The sequence below is a fragment of the Hypomesus transpacificus genome, chromosome 23 (assembly GCF_021917145.1).
Source record: "Hypomesus transpacificus isolate Combined female chromosome 23, fHypTra1, whole genome shotgun sequence".
Lineage (NCBI taxonomy): Eukaryota > Metazoa > Chordata > Actinopteri > Osmeriformes > Osmeridae > Hypomesus > Hypomesus transpacificus.
In genome coordinates, this window is record NC_061082.1 from 17,922,655 (window position 1) to 17,937,423 (window position 14,769).

At 53.7% G+C, this 14,769-nt stretch overlaps 2 protein-coding genes across 2 annotated transcripts; one reads left to right on the plus strand and one right to left on the minus strand.

Moving 5' to 3' along the window:
* Nucleotides 1-361: 361 nt before the first annotated feature.
* nup35 (nucleoporin 35) lies at nt 362-4,382 on the minus strand. The gene is made up of 9 exons (XM_047046805.1): nt 4,175-4,382; nt 3,600-3,764; nt 3,301-3,428; nt 3,109-3,166; nt 2,899-3,013; nt 2,596-2,665; nt 1,769-1,897; nt 1,515-1,685; nt 362-1,163 (listed from the first exon to the last, which is right to left on the minus strand). Exons 1-9 carry the CDS (start codon nt 4,185-4,187, stop codon nt 1,086-1,088), a joined length of 927 nt encoding a protein of 308 aa, XP_046902761.1. The 5' UTR covers nt 4,188-4,382; the 3' UTR covers nt 362-1,085.
* Nucleotides 4,383-4,488: 106 nt separating this feature from the next.
* dnajc10 (DnaJ (Hsp40) homolog, subfamily C, member 10) lies at nt 4,489-13,938 on the plus strand. The gene is made up of 23 exons (XM_047046804.1): nt 4,489-4,579; nt 5,218-5,537; nt 5,701-5,863; nt 5,983-6,033; nt 6,145-6,227; nt 6,505-6,636; nt 6,897-6,990; nt 7,103-7,180; nt 7,289-7,332; nt 7,499-7,630; nt 7,715-7,804; nt 8,082-8,192; nt 8,621-8,735; nt 8,861-8,988; nt 9,828-9,944; nt 10,070-10,171; nt 10,402-10,557; nt 10,744-10,877; nt 10,969-11,022; nt 11,147-11,294; nt 11,388-11,510; nt 11,630-11,743; nt 11,847-13,938. Exons 2-23 carry the CDS (start codon nt 5,340-5,342, stop codon nt 11,856-11,858), a joined length of 2,379 nt encoding a protein of 792 aa, XP_046902760.1. The 5' UTR covers nt 4,489-4,579; nt 5,218-5,339; the 3' UTR covers nt 11,859-13,938.
* Nucleotides 13,939-14,769: the final 831 nt, after the last annotated feature.

Below are 14,769 nucleotides of genomic sequence, written 5' to 3' on the forward strand. Positions count from 1 at the left end.
TGTGGTTGAGGACTGAGTAATGTTGAAGCAGTAACATTCCAGGTTGCCAGTATAGTGTTAGTAGTGTCCATACAGATGTATATTTATGTGTTAATAGTGTCCATGCAGATGTAACAGGGCAGTCTGGCTGTAATCGGGCAGAGAAATGACCAAGGCGTCTACAGAAAAGGAGGAGACGGAGCAACTATGCACAGTGGGAGGGGGGTGGGTAAATAACAGTGTATGGAGGAGGGAAAGTGCATGGCCTTGCAGAGATTACTGTCAGGGGGTCTGACAGCAAAGCAACGGTGCCATCTGCTGGACAAGGTGATCATCACATGCCCTACTCTAAACAGCAGAAACAACAAGCCTCATGTTGATCAAATACCATTTTATTCAACAAAGCTCCCTGACTGTGAAAACAAGAGATTTAAAAAAAAACGAGGAGTTTTGATACACTAATAGATGAGTGATCATTAAATTGTACAACTATTTAGTTGGCATCCGAAGGCAATATGCGTCATCCTTAAATTAAAGAGTATGATTCTGGAAAGTCTTCCGGATTCTCTGGAGACCCGGGCCTTGTACCGGGAGACGCGTCAGGATTTGCGTAGTGGCTTGTGGGTAAGACCAGAGGGAGGCTCCAGTCTGTTACACAGCTGGGCGTCTGGAGAGCCTCAGTCACACGCAGGCAAACACACAAATACATAACCGACACTCAGACAAACGCATCAACGACGCACAGACGAACACTTCAGCAGACAGACCACTCATTGAGAAGTCCCGTTTCTCTGGCTGAGCAACAGTGGCACTTTGGAAAGATCATTGGCTGTGTGTTTGTCCCGTAGCACCATGATAGAAAACGAGAGGAGAGAGAGGAGGTGGGGGGGAGGGGGGGGTGCCTGGTCAGACAGCGCGTCTGGCACAGTGAAAGATGGCTTCTTGCTCACTTCTTCGGACAGAAGCGGCGTCGACCCCTGGAATCCTCCCAAGCCCCGCCTTCGGCCCTCCTCCGACCAATGGGATCACGGCTGACGGGAGGGTCGTCGTTGGAGGCCGTAGAGGCAACAGTTGTTTTTTGTTTTTTTTAACGGCGTGAGCGGGCATCACCAGCCAAACATGTACTCCATGGCTTTGGAGACGAAGCTGTCGTCCTTGCGGGGAGTCTGTCGGTCGGCTACCACCTGGAAGCACAACAGGGTCAGGGCTGGGGGGTCAGGGACTGGAGGTCAGGACTGGAGGTCAGGGACTGGAGGTCAGGACTGGAGGTCAGGGCTGGGGGTCAGGGACTGGAGGTCAGGGACTGGAGGTCAGGACTGGAGGTCAGGGCTGGGGGGTCAGGGCTGGGGGTCAGGGCTGGGGGTCAGGGCTGGGGGTCAGGGCTGGGGGTCAGGGCTGGAGGTCAGGGCTGGGGGGTCAGGGCTGGGGGGTCAGGGCTGGGGGTCAGGGCTGGGGGTCAGGGCTGGGGGGTCAGGGCTGGGGGACAGGGCTGGGGGTCAGGGACTGGAGGTGAGGGGTGCGAAGGTCATAGCTACCTGGTAGTCGCTGCTGGAGGCCTTGTAGGCAGCACTGAGGGGTCTCATGGTGGAACGGGGGGTGGAGACGGGCGTGGACGGGAGGGTGTGGCCGGGGGTGGCTCCGCCTCTCAACGCGGGCGAGAACACGGAGCTGGAACCGGAGCCTCGGTCCGAACTCTCCATCACGCTCTGAAACACACGGGCGCACGCGATGAGCTGCTTGTTCTGGATGCTTCCGTGTGGGCTGACGATGGGACGGCCGGCGCGCTCACCTTGTCGATGCAGGCTTTGACGCCGATCATGATGGCCTCTCCGTAGATCCGGCCGTCTTTGCTCAGGGCTTTCCTGGCCTGCAGCTTGGACTGGTACTGGATGTGCATCCAGTTCCCCGTGTTGGACATCTGGACAAGGAGCCACACTCTCACGGTTAAAGAGGCTGGGGGAGGGGGGGGGGGGGGGCGGCAGGAGGAAAACCCAGAGAAATCTAAAGGGTGGGGTGGTGAATGGGGGTTGTGTAATGGGATGGTGGTGCTGGGAGGGGGGGGAGTGACAGGATGGTGTGGGTGAAGGGATGGTGGGGGTGAAGGGATGGTGGGGGTGAAGGGATGGTGGGGGTGAAGGGATGGTGGGGGTGGGGGTGAAGGGACGGTGGGGGTGGGGGTGAAGGGATGGTGGGGGTGGGGGTGAAGGGATGGTGGGGGTGGGGGTGAAGGGATGGTGGGGGTGGGGGTGAAGGGACGGTGGGGGTGGGGGTGAAGGGACGGTGGGGGTGGGGGTGAAGGGACGGTGGGGGTGGGGGTGAAGGGACGGTGGGGGTGTGGGTGAAGGGACGGTGGGGGTGGGGGTGAAGGGACGGTGGGGGTGGGGGTGAAGGGACGGTGGGGGTGTGGGTGAAGGGATGGTGGGGGTGAAGGGATGGTGGGGGTGGGGGTGAAGGGACGGTGGGGGTGGGGGTGAAGGGACGGTGGGGGTGGGGGTGAAGGGACGGTGGGGGTGGGGGTGAAGGGATGGTGGGGGTGGGGGTGAAGGGATGGTGGGGGTGGGGGTGAAGGGATGGTGGGGGTGAAGGGATGGCAGGGCAAAGGGAGGGTTAGCTCACCACGTGTTTGAGGATGTTCCCGTACTGAGCAAACTGCAGGAGGATGTAGGAGGCTGAGGCAGGCGGGAAGCTGGAAAAACAACAACAATCAGCTAATGAGGCCATGGTGTGGCCTAGGATTGGTGTTGTGTGGCCGGCAGTGTTGTGGGTGGCGGTGCTGTTAGGGGCGGTGTTGTGGGTGGCGGTGTTGTTAAGGGCGGTGTTGTGGATGGCGGTGTTGTTAGGGGCAGTGTTGTGGATGGCGGTGTTGTTAGGGGCGGTGTTGTGGATGGTGGTGTTGTGGTATCCCTGCCAGGGTCTCACCCGAACACCGTGACCCAGGTGTCGTCCAGGGTGTCGTCTGAGGAGAGGGCGTCTCCTTGGGTGAAGAACGGGTCCACCTGGGCCGGAGACTTCAGCTGCTGGGCCACACTGGGGCCTGGAGATGGGAGGGGGTGCTGTGGTTAGCATAGATGGACCGCACACACACACCATCACTAATCACTCATAATAATAACAACAAATAGCAGTTACCTGTTCCTGGAGTAGCAGCCATAAAGCCAGACATGGGGGTCTGAAGAAAGGTGAAGGGCTGACGGGGAGGAACCACATCAAGTTAGCTATGACTGTGACGCTTTATGTTGACACATTTGAATTATTATTCTGCAACGGATATGCTAACGGCTAATTAAACCGTTTGTCGCCACTATTCGTGGCAAGGCTTACCTGCTTGTGCGCAGACAGTGGAGACATGCCGACACCTGGGCTCGCCAGGTCGTCGTAGATGCTCCGCACCGGCGGGGCGCCACTCTTGTCTTTGGGTGTGGGGACCACAGGCTGGGGAGGTGAGCCACCTGACAAGTACGGACATCATTTAAATCTCCATAACTGAGACACCCGAGTTAGCTACCTTACATCGCTAATAAAGTAAACTAATTGGAACACAGTTACATACTAAGTAGCTACCTAAGATTGATTAGGATGCATCGCAACAGATTGTTAGCTCGAGAGGTTTGTAACTTTACCGAAATGTAAAGGCGATCTCATGTCCATGATGCCACCACCGGAGACACCAAATGTCCGCGGCTGAGGGGTTACCGGAGCGGGCAGGTCCCCCATCAAGAACCCCGGAAGAAACTGGGCTCCCGTTCCGGGCTTTGGAGACGTGGGCGAGCCCAGAGACATTGGTTCTGTGTCCAAATGATAAGACCCAAAATGAGAATGCCACTGTCAGCTGACCAGAAGTTAGCCCGCTAGCGGCTATTTGAAAGTTAGCCATTTAGCTCATTGACTTGGCATAAAAAGATCAGACAGTTGCACACAGACAGCTAGAGCTAGATAACATTACAATTATTACTTGTAGTGCTAACAGTAAATCGAGCACAGAAGTAGTGCTAGTTGATATTAGTTAAGTAGCTAAACATTGACGTAGGCTACGGTCTTTCTTACAGTTGTGCTAGCTAATTAGGTTGGTCTGGGCTAACAGCTAGTCCAGCAAGCTAGCTAACTGCAATCATTCACTAGCAGGCACATGATGAGGGTAAACGACCAATGGGTATTGTTTTAACAATCTGTAGATTGTTTGAACATTACTACGAACCTTGAAATTCCATTTTACACCTGTGTTTCCTAGCTGACTAGCCAACGGCGGTCATCCGGCCGAGACAAACAGCAAGGGGCAAACACCCCCGGTAACTCCGTTAACAAGCTTGTTAACCGAGCTAGCTAGCTAAGACCTATAACAATCGGTCAGAACTCGCGCTTAGGAGAGTTGGCCGGGGTTGCCAGATTTGAACATCCCTCCTTGGCCGGGGTTGCCTAATTTTAAAACCCTTGGCCAAGGTTGCCAGATTTAAAAAACCAATGGCTGGGGTTGCCAGATTTGATGAACCCTCGGCAAGAGACTGCGTAATTGCCATCCAATCGGAAACCACATAGTCCATTGCCAACCAGTCAGGGTGGAGTGCGAAGGCGACAGGCTTCAGTGTTAAGTCGCACTGTTAAGGTTAGTTACTTATAAGCTTTTTAACATTTTCAAGAAAAATGTAAATAATGTATTAGATCCATTGACGTTATCAGCAATACGGACAGTCGTTAGCTAACTGTCCGTATTAGATATATCTGGGTATGACATCTTAGTAAGGTAGCGTGCTAGCACGACCAGAACTTTCTATTTTCTCTACAGGAATGTAGATAGCCAGCTAGCTTATATGCTAACATTATGCCGGCTTTCTTGCTTTATGACTTCACTGCAAGCTAGTTAAGATGTCTCCCGAGCCCTATTCTACACAGTCTACAATTTCGAGTGGATGATGATGCTATTTTGATGTGGATGAAGTTGAAACGCAGCTACCACTAAAGACATTGTAATATATCAATCTGGCTATCTATCTGTATCTCTCTGTTATCGGCTAGATATTGATATCTTTAATAGCTAGCCAGGGTCTCAACATTTTACTATCTATGCATGGTCAGGTCTTCAGCTGCATTCCTGCTCAACTAGTTATGCTTCTCTTCAGGGTATAAATCGAGTCAGTCGTTGTTGGCGACAGGACAGAATTTCCTTAACTCTTAGTGACGGTTGTGACAGACACGATTCTCACAAAACTGGATGTTGTCGTGTCACTTCTAACATCCATACAGTCACTGACACGTTGCGTACCAGTCCAGGATGAGGTCTGAGTGAAAATCAAAACCCCAGCACTGAAACTCAGCTCATCACCACCACCACCCGAAGATCTCTGGAGCCCTCTAACAGCGTGACGATGAGTCCTACCTCGGCCAGCTGTGCCCCAGCCTGCATGACTGGGCTGTGTCTGCTGCTCCTTGTCTGCTTGCTACTTCCTGTCAGCTGTGACGAGGATTACTACAAGCTCCTGGGGGTCCAGAGAGAGGCCAGCAGCAGGGAGATCAGACAGGCCTTCAAGAAGCTGGCCCTCACAACACACCCGGACAAGAACCCTGTGAGTACTTGGCAGCACGCTGTGCTCTTTTATGGCACTAGAACCCCAGCTGCAGCAGCGGCGACATCGCATTGTATCCGTGCGACCTCGTCATTCACCTCTCCACACCAGGGTCTAGATTTAAGTCCCCCCCCTCCCTCTCCCCCCCTCCCCCCCTCGTCAGAATGACCAGACGGCCCACGACAAGTTCCTGAAGATCAACCGGGCGTACGAGGTGCTGAAGGACGAGGACCTGAGGAAGAAGTATGACAAGTACGGCGAGAAAGGACTGGATGAGCAGCAGGGCGGGCGCTACGAGAGCTGGAACTACTACAGATACGACTTCGGTACGGAGGAATGCCGCCGTCTTGGGCTGTGTTGTCGTGCTCGTGCTGGGTAGCTGTCTCACAGCTGCGTGACTGACCCGGGTGTCTCTGTGTGCTGTGTTTTTGTCTGTGCCTCCCAGGGATTTATGACGACGACCTGGAGATCATCACCCTGGACAGAGGAGACTTTGGTGAGTAGCGAAGATGTCGCTGATCCGATCTGGCTCTGAGGGTGCAGTTTCCTTTGCGCGGTTAGCCTGTTTCCTTGTGTGCGGCTGAATCCTCTCTCTGCTTGTTTACAGACGCGGCGGTTAACTCCGGGGAGCTGTGGTTTGTCAACTTCTACTTCCCTCGCTGCTCCCACTGCCACGAGCTGGCCCCCACGGTAAACAGGTTCTCTCTCTCTCTCTCTCTCTCTCTCTGCATCTCTCTCTTTCTCTCTCTGTATCTCTTTCTCTCTGTATCACTCTCTCTCTCTCTGTATCTCTCTCTTTCTCTATCTCCCTCTCTATCTCCCTCTCTCTATCTCCCTCTCCCTTTTTCTGTCTCTATCTCTCTCCCTCCCTCTCTCTATCGCCATCTCTCAAGCTCTTGGATCTGCCATCAGTGAATTGAATGCAGTCGGGAGTAGTCGAGTTAAGTGTGATTCCTTGTGTTTGCAGTGGAGGGACTTTGCGAAGGAGATGGACGGCGTGATAAGGATCGGCGCGGTGAACTGTGGCGACAATGGCCGGCTGTGCCGCAGCAAAGGCGTCAGCAGCTACCCCAGCCTCTACGTCTTTAAAGCCGGCATGGTGAGGCCTCCCCTGTCTACACAGGCGTGAACACCGCCTTCATGATGCCTGTACCTCTCTCTCTCTCTCTCTCTCTCTCTCTCTCTCTGTCTCTGTCTCTCTCTGTCTCTCTACATATCTCCATACATCTCTCTCTCTCTCTCTATACATCTCTTTCTACATCTCTCTACATTTCTCTCTACCTCTCTCTCTTTATCAGTCTCTTTTTACATACCTCTCTCTGCCTGTCAGTTTAACTTGCATCTTCGTGTTTTCCGCAGAACCCCGAAAAGTACCACGGGGACAGATCCAAGGAGAGCCTTACCAAGTTTGCCATGCAGTTTGTGAAGAGCAGGGTCACGGAGCTCTGGCAAGGTAAACAGGACTTTCACCCCACGGTGGGCACGGACCAACCCTGCCAACTGGCTTTCCCAGGCTGCATCGCAACAGAACATCACTGATTCAAATCCTGTGTGCTTTTCAACAGGGAACATCTTCAAGGAGATTGAGCAATCGTTTTTGTCGGGCATAGGCTGGCTTATCACCTTCTGTGCTGAGACTGGAGGTACTGAGGGTTTGTGTGTGTGTGTGTGACGTGTGCACGCGTGTCTTTCCCATTGTAACGATGAGCGCGTGTGCCTTTTCGCTCAAGGTGTCTGTTTTCTCTCGTCAGATTGCGTGGGATCACAGACCAGACAGAAGTTGGCGGGGATGCTGGTGAGTCGGGCTGTCCATCTGTCCTGCAGTTCGCCCCCTGTCCAAGCCCACAGGCAGACTGACTGACAGACACAGGCCTGCTGGCTTCTATCAGGCTTCACAGGCACAGGAGCTTAGGATCTCAATCCTCTGTGTGTGTGTGTGTTTGTGTGCGTGCTCTCTGCAGGAGGGCCTGGTGAACGTGGGCTGGATGGACTGCACCACCCAGGCGGAGCTGTGTGACAGCTTTGAGGTGACGGGCAGCTCCACCGCATTCTTCCCCCCTGGCAGCACCCTGAAGGACAGGGCCAGCGTCCTGGTGAGCCCAGCCCCTGGCACACACACACACACCGCCGTCCACCAGCCTTGATGCTCACACGTCTGTGTGTGTGTGTGTTTGTAGTTCGTTCAGAGTCTGGATGCCAGGGACATCTACAGTGAGGTGATTCAGCACCTGCCCGACTTGGAAACTCTGACCAAAGACAGCTTCAAGGTAACACACGACCAGAACCACAACCACAAGCCCGGTCCAGAAAACCCTGGCTGGCTCAACCCAGCCTGCTGAGGACAGCCTTGACGTCAAGCCAGCCTAATCTCCCTCCAATCTGTCTCCTTCAGACCAAACTAGCCTCTTTTACGCCCCTGGTATCCCCATACTAACATATCATATCCCTTCAGAATAGACCTGGGTGTTGGTTAGGCTGGGCGACGGTGTTTCGCAGGCTGTTGTAGTTCTCCAGCAGCCCCTGGTGACGGACTGTGTGCTGCAGGTGAAGCTGGAGCGACATCGCTGGCTGGTGAGCTTCTCCTTCGGCCAGAGGGGCCTGGCGTCCCACGAGTACAAGAAGCTCAAGACCCTGCTGAGAGACGACCACATACAGGTTTCTCTGTCTGTCTCTGTCAGTCCCTGTCTGTCTGTCTGTCTGTCTGTCTGTCTGTCTGTCTGTCTGTCTGTCTGGTGGTCAGCCCTGTCTCTGTCTGTCTGTCTGACCGTCACCTCTCTGTCTGTCTGTCTGTCTGTCTGACCATCACCTCTCTGTCTGTCTGGCGGTCAGCCCTGTCTCTGTCTGTCTGTATGTCTGTCTGTCTGTCTGACCGTCACCTCTGTTTGTCCGTCTGTCTGTCTGGTGGTCAGCCCTGTCTCTGTCTGTCTTTATGTCTGTCTGTCTGACCGTCACCTCTGTTTGTCCGTCTGTCTGTCTGGTGGTCAGCCCTGTCTCTGTCTGTCTGTATGTCTGTCTGTCTGATGCTCAACTCTGTCTGTGCGATAGTCGGTCTGTCTGGTAACCTGTCCTGTGTGTGTATCCAGGTGGGCAGGGTGGACTGCTTGTCGGAGGCCGAGCTGTGCGGCTCTCTCTACATCCAGAAGCCCTGCATCGCCGTCTTCAAAGGCCTGGGCGTCCACGACTTTGAGATCCACCACGGTCAGCCTCTCCTCCGTTTTCTAAATGCTCCCTCTTACAGCGGGGCTGTCGTGTAGCTCCGCCCCGGGAACCGTCCTAGTCTTCAGCTAGTCATCCTTCCTGTGTGCCGTGTCACTTCCTGCCAGGGAGGGACGTCCTGTATAACATCGTGGCGTTTGCCAAGGAGAGCGTGAGGGCCCATGTGACCACCCTCAGGCCCGACACCTTCCCCCTCGACGTCAAGGAGCCCTGGTTGGTCGACTTCTTCGCTCCGGTGAGTTCCCCGCCGCCGATTGGCTAGAGCAGCCCCTATATCCCACCCCCTCATCCCTTGTCAAGACTCGAGATCATTTGTTCACTCAATAGTTGTTCTAAACAACCAATTACAGGGGAAGCAAATGTTTATGCCTCTTTTAAAAAAAATTTTTTTTGCAAGTCTAGTACAGATCCCAAAAGCTCCCACCATATGATTTTATACTGGTGTGTGTGTGTTTGAGCTTGTAAAATGTCCTCATTTTGTAGATATGATATGCTCTCCAGCTGTGTTTAATCTCTGACTGGTCTGTTAAACTAACAGCCATCCCAGAAGGTAAACACACCCCCTAGGAACTGGATCCTGGTTATCGGTGATCAGGCATGATCCAGCAGGGAGTGGTCACTCAGTGTTTCCCACACATAGACTGATTTGTGGCGCTGCGCCACAGAATCAACACCGGCCACCACATATTGCGTTTGGTTAAAAAAAAAAAAAGTTTTAACACTATTTAGGTTCAAACGTGCAGCCTATTCGTTCAGCTGCATTTCCCTTCCCTGCTCTCCCTCCGTCTCTCGGTCCCTCACGCGTGTTTCTCACACACGCACAGTCACAACGTCAACACACGTTAGCAATGATGTATACCCACGCCGTTCTAGTAAGACCGACAGCTATATCAGCGAGCCTTCAGCATTAGTGTCGTAGCTAAAGATCTAGGAGAGTTGAGGCTACTTTTCGCTAGGTACCCACGAACATGTCTTAATCGAAGGTTCCACTGGGTCAGTAGACGGGGTTGGCTTTGACACGCTGCTGTGTGTGTGCGTGTGCGTGTGCGTGTGTGTGCGTGTGTGTGTGTGTAGTGGTGCCCTCCATGCCGAGCACTCCTCCCTGAGCTGAGGAAGGCCTCGGTGCAGCTGGTTGGTCAGCTGAAGTTTGGAACTTTGGACTGTACCATTCACGAGGAGCTGTGTAGCAGGGTAGGTACCACAGCTGGGCCGTACCATTCCCAACACGTGCCGGGGGGGGGGGGGGGGGGGTGTAACAGGGTACAGCTCCACTCGCAGGTCCCGTGCCCGTGTGGTGACGTGTGTGTGTGTTGCAGTACAACGTCCAGTCCTACCCCACCACGGTGATCTTCAACAGGACCAGCATCCACGAGTACGAGGGGCAGCACTCTGCTGATGGCATCCTGGAGTTCATACAGGTAACACACACACACAGACATCCGATATTAGCAAACACGCCCAGATGCAAACACACACACATCTGATATACTGTACACACGCACACATCCTGATGGAAACACGCACACACACACACATCTGATACACACACACACACCCGAATGCAAACACACACACACACGCCCTGATGCAAACCCACACCCATCCAGCTGTCCTCCAACGCCGCCGCGGTGTGTGTGTGTGGTGACAGGACCTGGTGAACCCCAGCGTGGAGGTGCTGGACCAGGAGAGCTTCTCCAGGCTGGTGAGGAGGAGGCCGGAGGGGGAGGCCTGGATGCTGGACTTCTACGCCCCCTGGTGTGGGCCCTGCCAGGCCCTGCTGCCCGAGTGGAGGAGGATGGCACGGGTAGGAACACACACACGCACACACACATCGTGAGATCATCATCACACGCCCGTACATCTTCACAGACAGACACACGCACACACACCGCCCGCTAACCACCAGGGTAATCCACTGAGGCCCACCTCCACTCCTTCACATAATTTCTAGTCCCTCACTGTGTGTGTGTGTGTGTGTGTGTGTGTGTAGATGCTCAGCGGCGTGATCCGTGTCGGCTCGGTGGACTGTCAGAAGCACCAGTCTTTCTGTCAGAACCAGGGGGTGCGAGCCTACCCAGAGATCCGCCTGTACCCCCAGCACGCGCAGAGACCAGACCACTTCCAGTACGTCCAGCCCAGCCTGGTACTGTAGTACACTCTCCCAGCCATGGAGAACACTGACCACGTGTGTGTGTGTGTGTGTGTGTGTGTGCAGGGGCTACAGTGGCTGGCACAGGGACTCCCACTCTCTCAAGGTGTGGGCTCTGGGGTAAGAAGTCTCTTCCTGTTCTAACGAGGCAGTTCTCCGGGAGACAATGTCTGATATCAGAAATCAAGAGTCATGACTATTATGGTGTTGTGTTCGTGTTCATGTGTGTGTGTGTGTGTGTCAGGTCTCTCCCCAGGGCGTCGGTGGACCTGAGTCCGGAGGGCTTTAGGACCCATGTGCTGGGGGGGCAGGACCACTGGGTGGTGGACTTCTACGCTCCCTGGTGCGGGCCTTGCCAGCACTTTGCTCCCGAGTTTGAGGTCCTGGCCCGGGTAAGTTGGCCGCCAGTCCCGCCGGCTCCTACACTGTCCGGGATGAGAACCATGGTTCTGTTGCCTTACTGTGTACGTGTGTGTGTGTGTCAGATGGTGAAGGGCACTGTAAGAGCAGGGAAGGTGGACTGCCAAGCGCACTACCAGACGTGCCAGAGCGCCGGCATCACCGCCTACCCCAGCGTCCGCTTCTACCCCCACCTGGGCACCAGGAGGGTAAGGGACCGCCCCCTGACCAGAAACAAGCAGCCCCTTCCACCCTCTCCTCCACTCATGAAAGGGGTTTGGGGCTGTTTTATTTGTGTGAGTCTAACTCGCCTCTCCCGTGTCAACAGCACGACCAGGGAGGGGAGCACATCAACAGTCGAGACGCCGGCGTCATCGCCGACATCCTCCACCAGCGGCTGCAGCGGCTGGCGCCGCGGTTACACGACCAGAGCAGCCACAAGGTGAGCCGTCGCCGTGGCCACTCGCTTGACCCAATCAAAGCGCAGCACAGAGCATTGTCTGGCCTGTCAGACTCACGAATGCACCGATCTGTGTTTTCCATAGGATGAATTGTGAAAGGCGGAGACCCGATTGGACGACTCACCCGCCGAACCACACCCGACAAGCAGATGCATTCTTCTTGATAATATAGGACTCCGAAAAGGGAGGAGGCCAGAATTAGAAGACATCCGTCCAGAGACCTGTACTACAAAGCAGGGTTTAGCGTTAGCAAACTTCAGGCTAACCCCTAACACCTGGGTTTTCAGTGTCACAACGGTGGTTCACTTTTCACCGGGGTATCATCGCCACGCTAGCTTCAATGGCACACTTAGCCCGCTTGGGGTTCTGGGTTTGAGATGGGCAGATCGACACGTAGAAAAGCGCCACCTACCGACCAATCGGTCATCGTTCCCAGAGGGTCTCGGCGAATGGTGAGAGGGTGTCTCAGGAAGGCGAGCCCAAAGCCATCGATCCGACCCTTGAGACCTCCCTGGTGAGGGTCAACATGACGGGTGAGCAGGAGATTGGCGGCTGAGGGGAAGGCTTTATCCTGAGCAGCTTCTGAAGCCGTACGTAGCCCCGTCTTCGTCGCTTCCTTTTCTTTCCCCTCTTAGCTGCGAGCTATTCACGAAATCCGTAAGCCTTTTACATCCCGATAGCACCTTAAAAACTGACTGATCAAAGCCCTAAAACCTTGTGCTTGTTGACCTTTTCAGATTTGCAAGGAAGCCTGGCATACTTACCCATTTGAATTGAATTCAAAATGCTATCGTTTTGAATGTTTGTATATGTGTCCTTAGCTTCCAAGACGATTTAACGCTGCAGGGGTAGCAGCTGAAAGAATTAAGGGAAAATGATCTTGACACGCCGTAATAATAGATCCTAGCAGCACATTCATTTAATGGAATACACAATTGTAATTACAGTCAGATCTATTATAGTCGTGCCTTGGTGATGGGGAAATGATCTTGATAAGCCGATTAAATAATGCATTTACCCAATCTGCAATTTCTTCCTGCAGCCACTGTGCTGTTGTTAGCTGTGATTATAGTAAAAAAAAAAAAAAATGTTTGTATAATATTCTAGTTTTCTCGTCTTGTGTAAAATATGCAGCTCTGGTAGACCTGCCCATGTTAGCGATGGGTCCTATGGTGGAAAAACCTTTGACGTGAACACACTCATAGCTGGATCGGGAAACCTTGCATCGAGAGTGAGACGAGTTGATAACCACCGTTGTGACACTGCTACGAGGGATTGCTGTCGATCGGTTTAGGGAAGCAAGCTAGCTCAATGGAATCCCGGGGTGTGTCGAACCGGCTTCGTAGTACAGGCCTCTGGACTGGGACTGGATTGGGCTGGCCTGTTAACATGGCCAGTCCTGTTACTGAACTGTACTTTTTAAGTGGGTCTAAAGACGTCTCTCTTCGTCAGACCGACTGGGATTAGGACCGAAGAGATTAAGACCCTCGACGGGTCCCAGTTGAACCACTCACCCGCTCTCTGATTTGAATGTACTGTCATGTGACTGTGTTAGTGTTGGTGCTGTCGTCTGTGGCTTACGCGACTCTGCCAAACCTCTGGAGGAGCCCCCAGTGTCTTATTCATTCTATGACTGACTGCACTGTGTTGGCTTTGCTGACAGGAAGTGTGTGTGTGTGCTAGCCATTTTGAGTTTGTCGCTATAGTGAAAACAAATGTATATTCGTATTTGGGCGCACACATTTAAGTGATCCACACAAGTAGGTTTATTTTCCAAATAGAGCCTGAATGTGATGATGGTGAGGAAGAGTTGTGCCGATGGGCGGGCCGTCGGTCCAGAGTCCCAGTGCTCGGCACAGATACTCCAAAGAGTTCATCTCCTCTGGGTTCTGTTGGCACGGCATCTTCTACACGTCATCTTTTTACGAGTCCTCGTAACGCTGTAGTTCCTGTGTGCTCCAGCAGAGGGCAGCAGAGCTGTGTGCCGTTCCCGCGTGTGGTTCCTGCTCTGGCCTCCAGCGGGCTGTCAGCAGCAGGATGTTCCACAGCAGGGAACAACACTTCCTGTCAGAGCATTTCTCAACGCACGGGACGGGTCAATATTTATTTCGATAATGTATTCCTTCTTTTAAGTCTGGAATCAATTTATACTTTGGAATAAACGGTTCTTATCAACTATGAGGCTCTTTTATCCGTCTGCACATCTTTGTCTCAAAATCTACGAATTTCTCGTGTTTTATCGACATTTTTCGGTCTCTTTTGCCCGTTTGTTCAAGTCCAAAAGAAGCCATTCCAAAATAAATCATGAAACAGAAACACTCCTCCCTCCTTATCATTCCTTCTCTCCTCTCTCCTCCCTCTCCCCTCTCTTCTTCCCTCTCTCTCCCTCTCTCCTCTTCCCACTCTCTCTCCTCCCTCACTCTATCCTCCCTCTCTCCCCTCACTCTCCCCTCTCCCTTTTCCCTCACTTCTCCCCTTGCTCCATCCCTCCATCTCCCTGAGGGAGATCTGTGGTGCAAGCAGCCAGTTTCCCATGGAAGAACAGCAGCAAGTCCTTCCTGTCCCGAGTCTGGGTGGGGGGGGGGGGGGGGGGGGGGGGGGGGGGGGGGGGGGGGGGGGAGGAAGGGGTGAGGGCCGAAGAGGAGAGGCAATGGCCAAGGGACAGATAGGAGGTAATAAAGAGTGGAACGGGGGGATGTTTGGTAGGAGCAGGATGGGAGAGAACAGGGAGAGGGAAGGAGCTGGTTCAGTTCTCTCCCAGCCTGATGGAGCAGATGTTGGGGGGTGAAACGGAGAGCAGCGGGGGAGGTCGCCGTGGAAACACTTCGAAAAAAAAAAAAACACACAACCTTCTCCATCAGGAAGTCTCTTCACGGCGCACACGCTCAGTGTGTGTCCTGGCCGGGACCACGGAACAAGACACGCCCCGTGGTCTCCGTGCCGACACTAACGACACGCTGCTTCCTCTGAACAAGGGATCACACACACATGTACGCACACACACACA

What these genes read in the sequence shown, in the direction of transcription:
- dnajc10 (XM_047046804.1), top strand. Translation starts at nt 5,340, where the DNA reads ATGAGTCCTACCTCGGCCAGCTGTGCCCCAGCCTGCATGACTGGGCTG. An exon ending in GCCACGAGCTGGCCCCCACG is followed by an intron (nt 6,228 to 6,504) that starts GTAAACAGGTTC and finishes TTGTGTTTGCAG; the next exon opens with TGGAGGGACTTTGCGAAGGA. An exon ending in CCCACCTGGGCACCAGGAGG is followed by an intron (nt 11,511 to 11,629) that starts GTAAGGGACCGC and finishes CCGTGTCAACAG; the next exon opens with CACGACCAGGGAGGGGAGCA.
- nup35 (XM_047046805.1), bottom strand. An exon ending in GAGATCGCCTTTACATTTCG is followed by an intron (nt 3,429 to 3,599) that starts GTAAAGTTACAA and finishes CGTACTTGTCAG; the next exon opens with GTGGCTCACCTCCCCAGCCT. An exon ending in GGAACATCCTCAAACACGTG is followed by an intron (nt 1,898 to 2,595) that starts GTGAGCTAACCC and finishes CTCCTTGTCCAG; the next exon opens with ATGTCCAACACGGGGAACTG.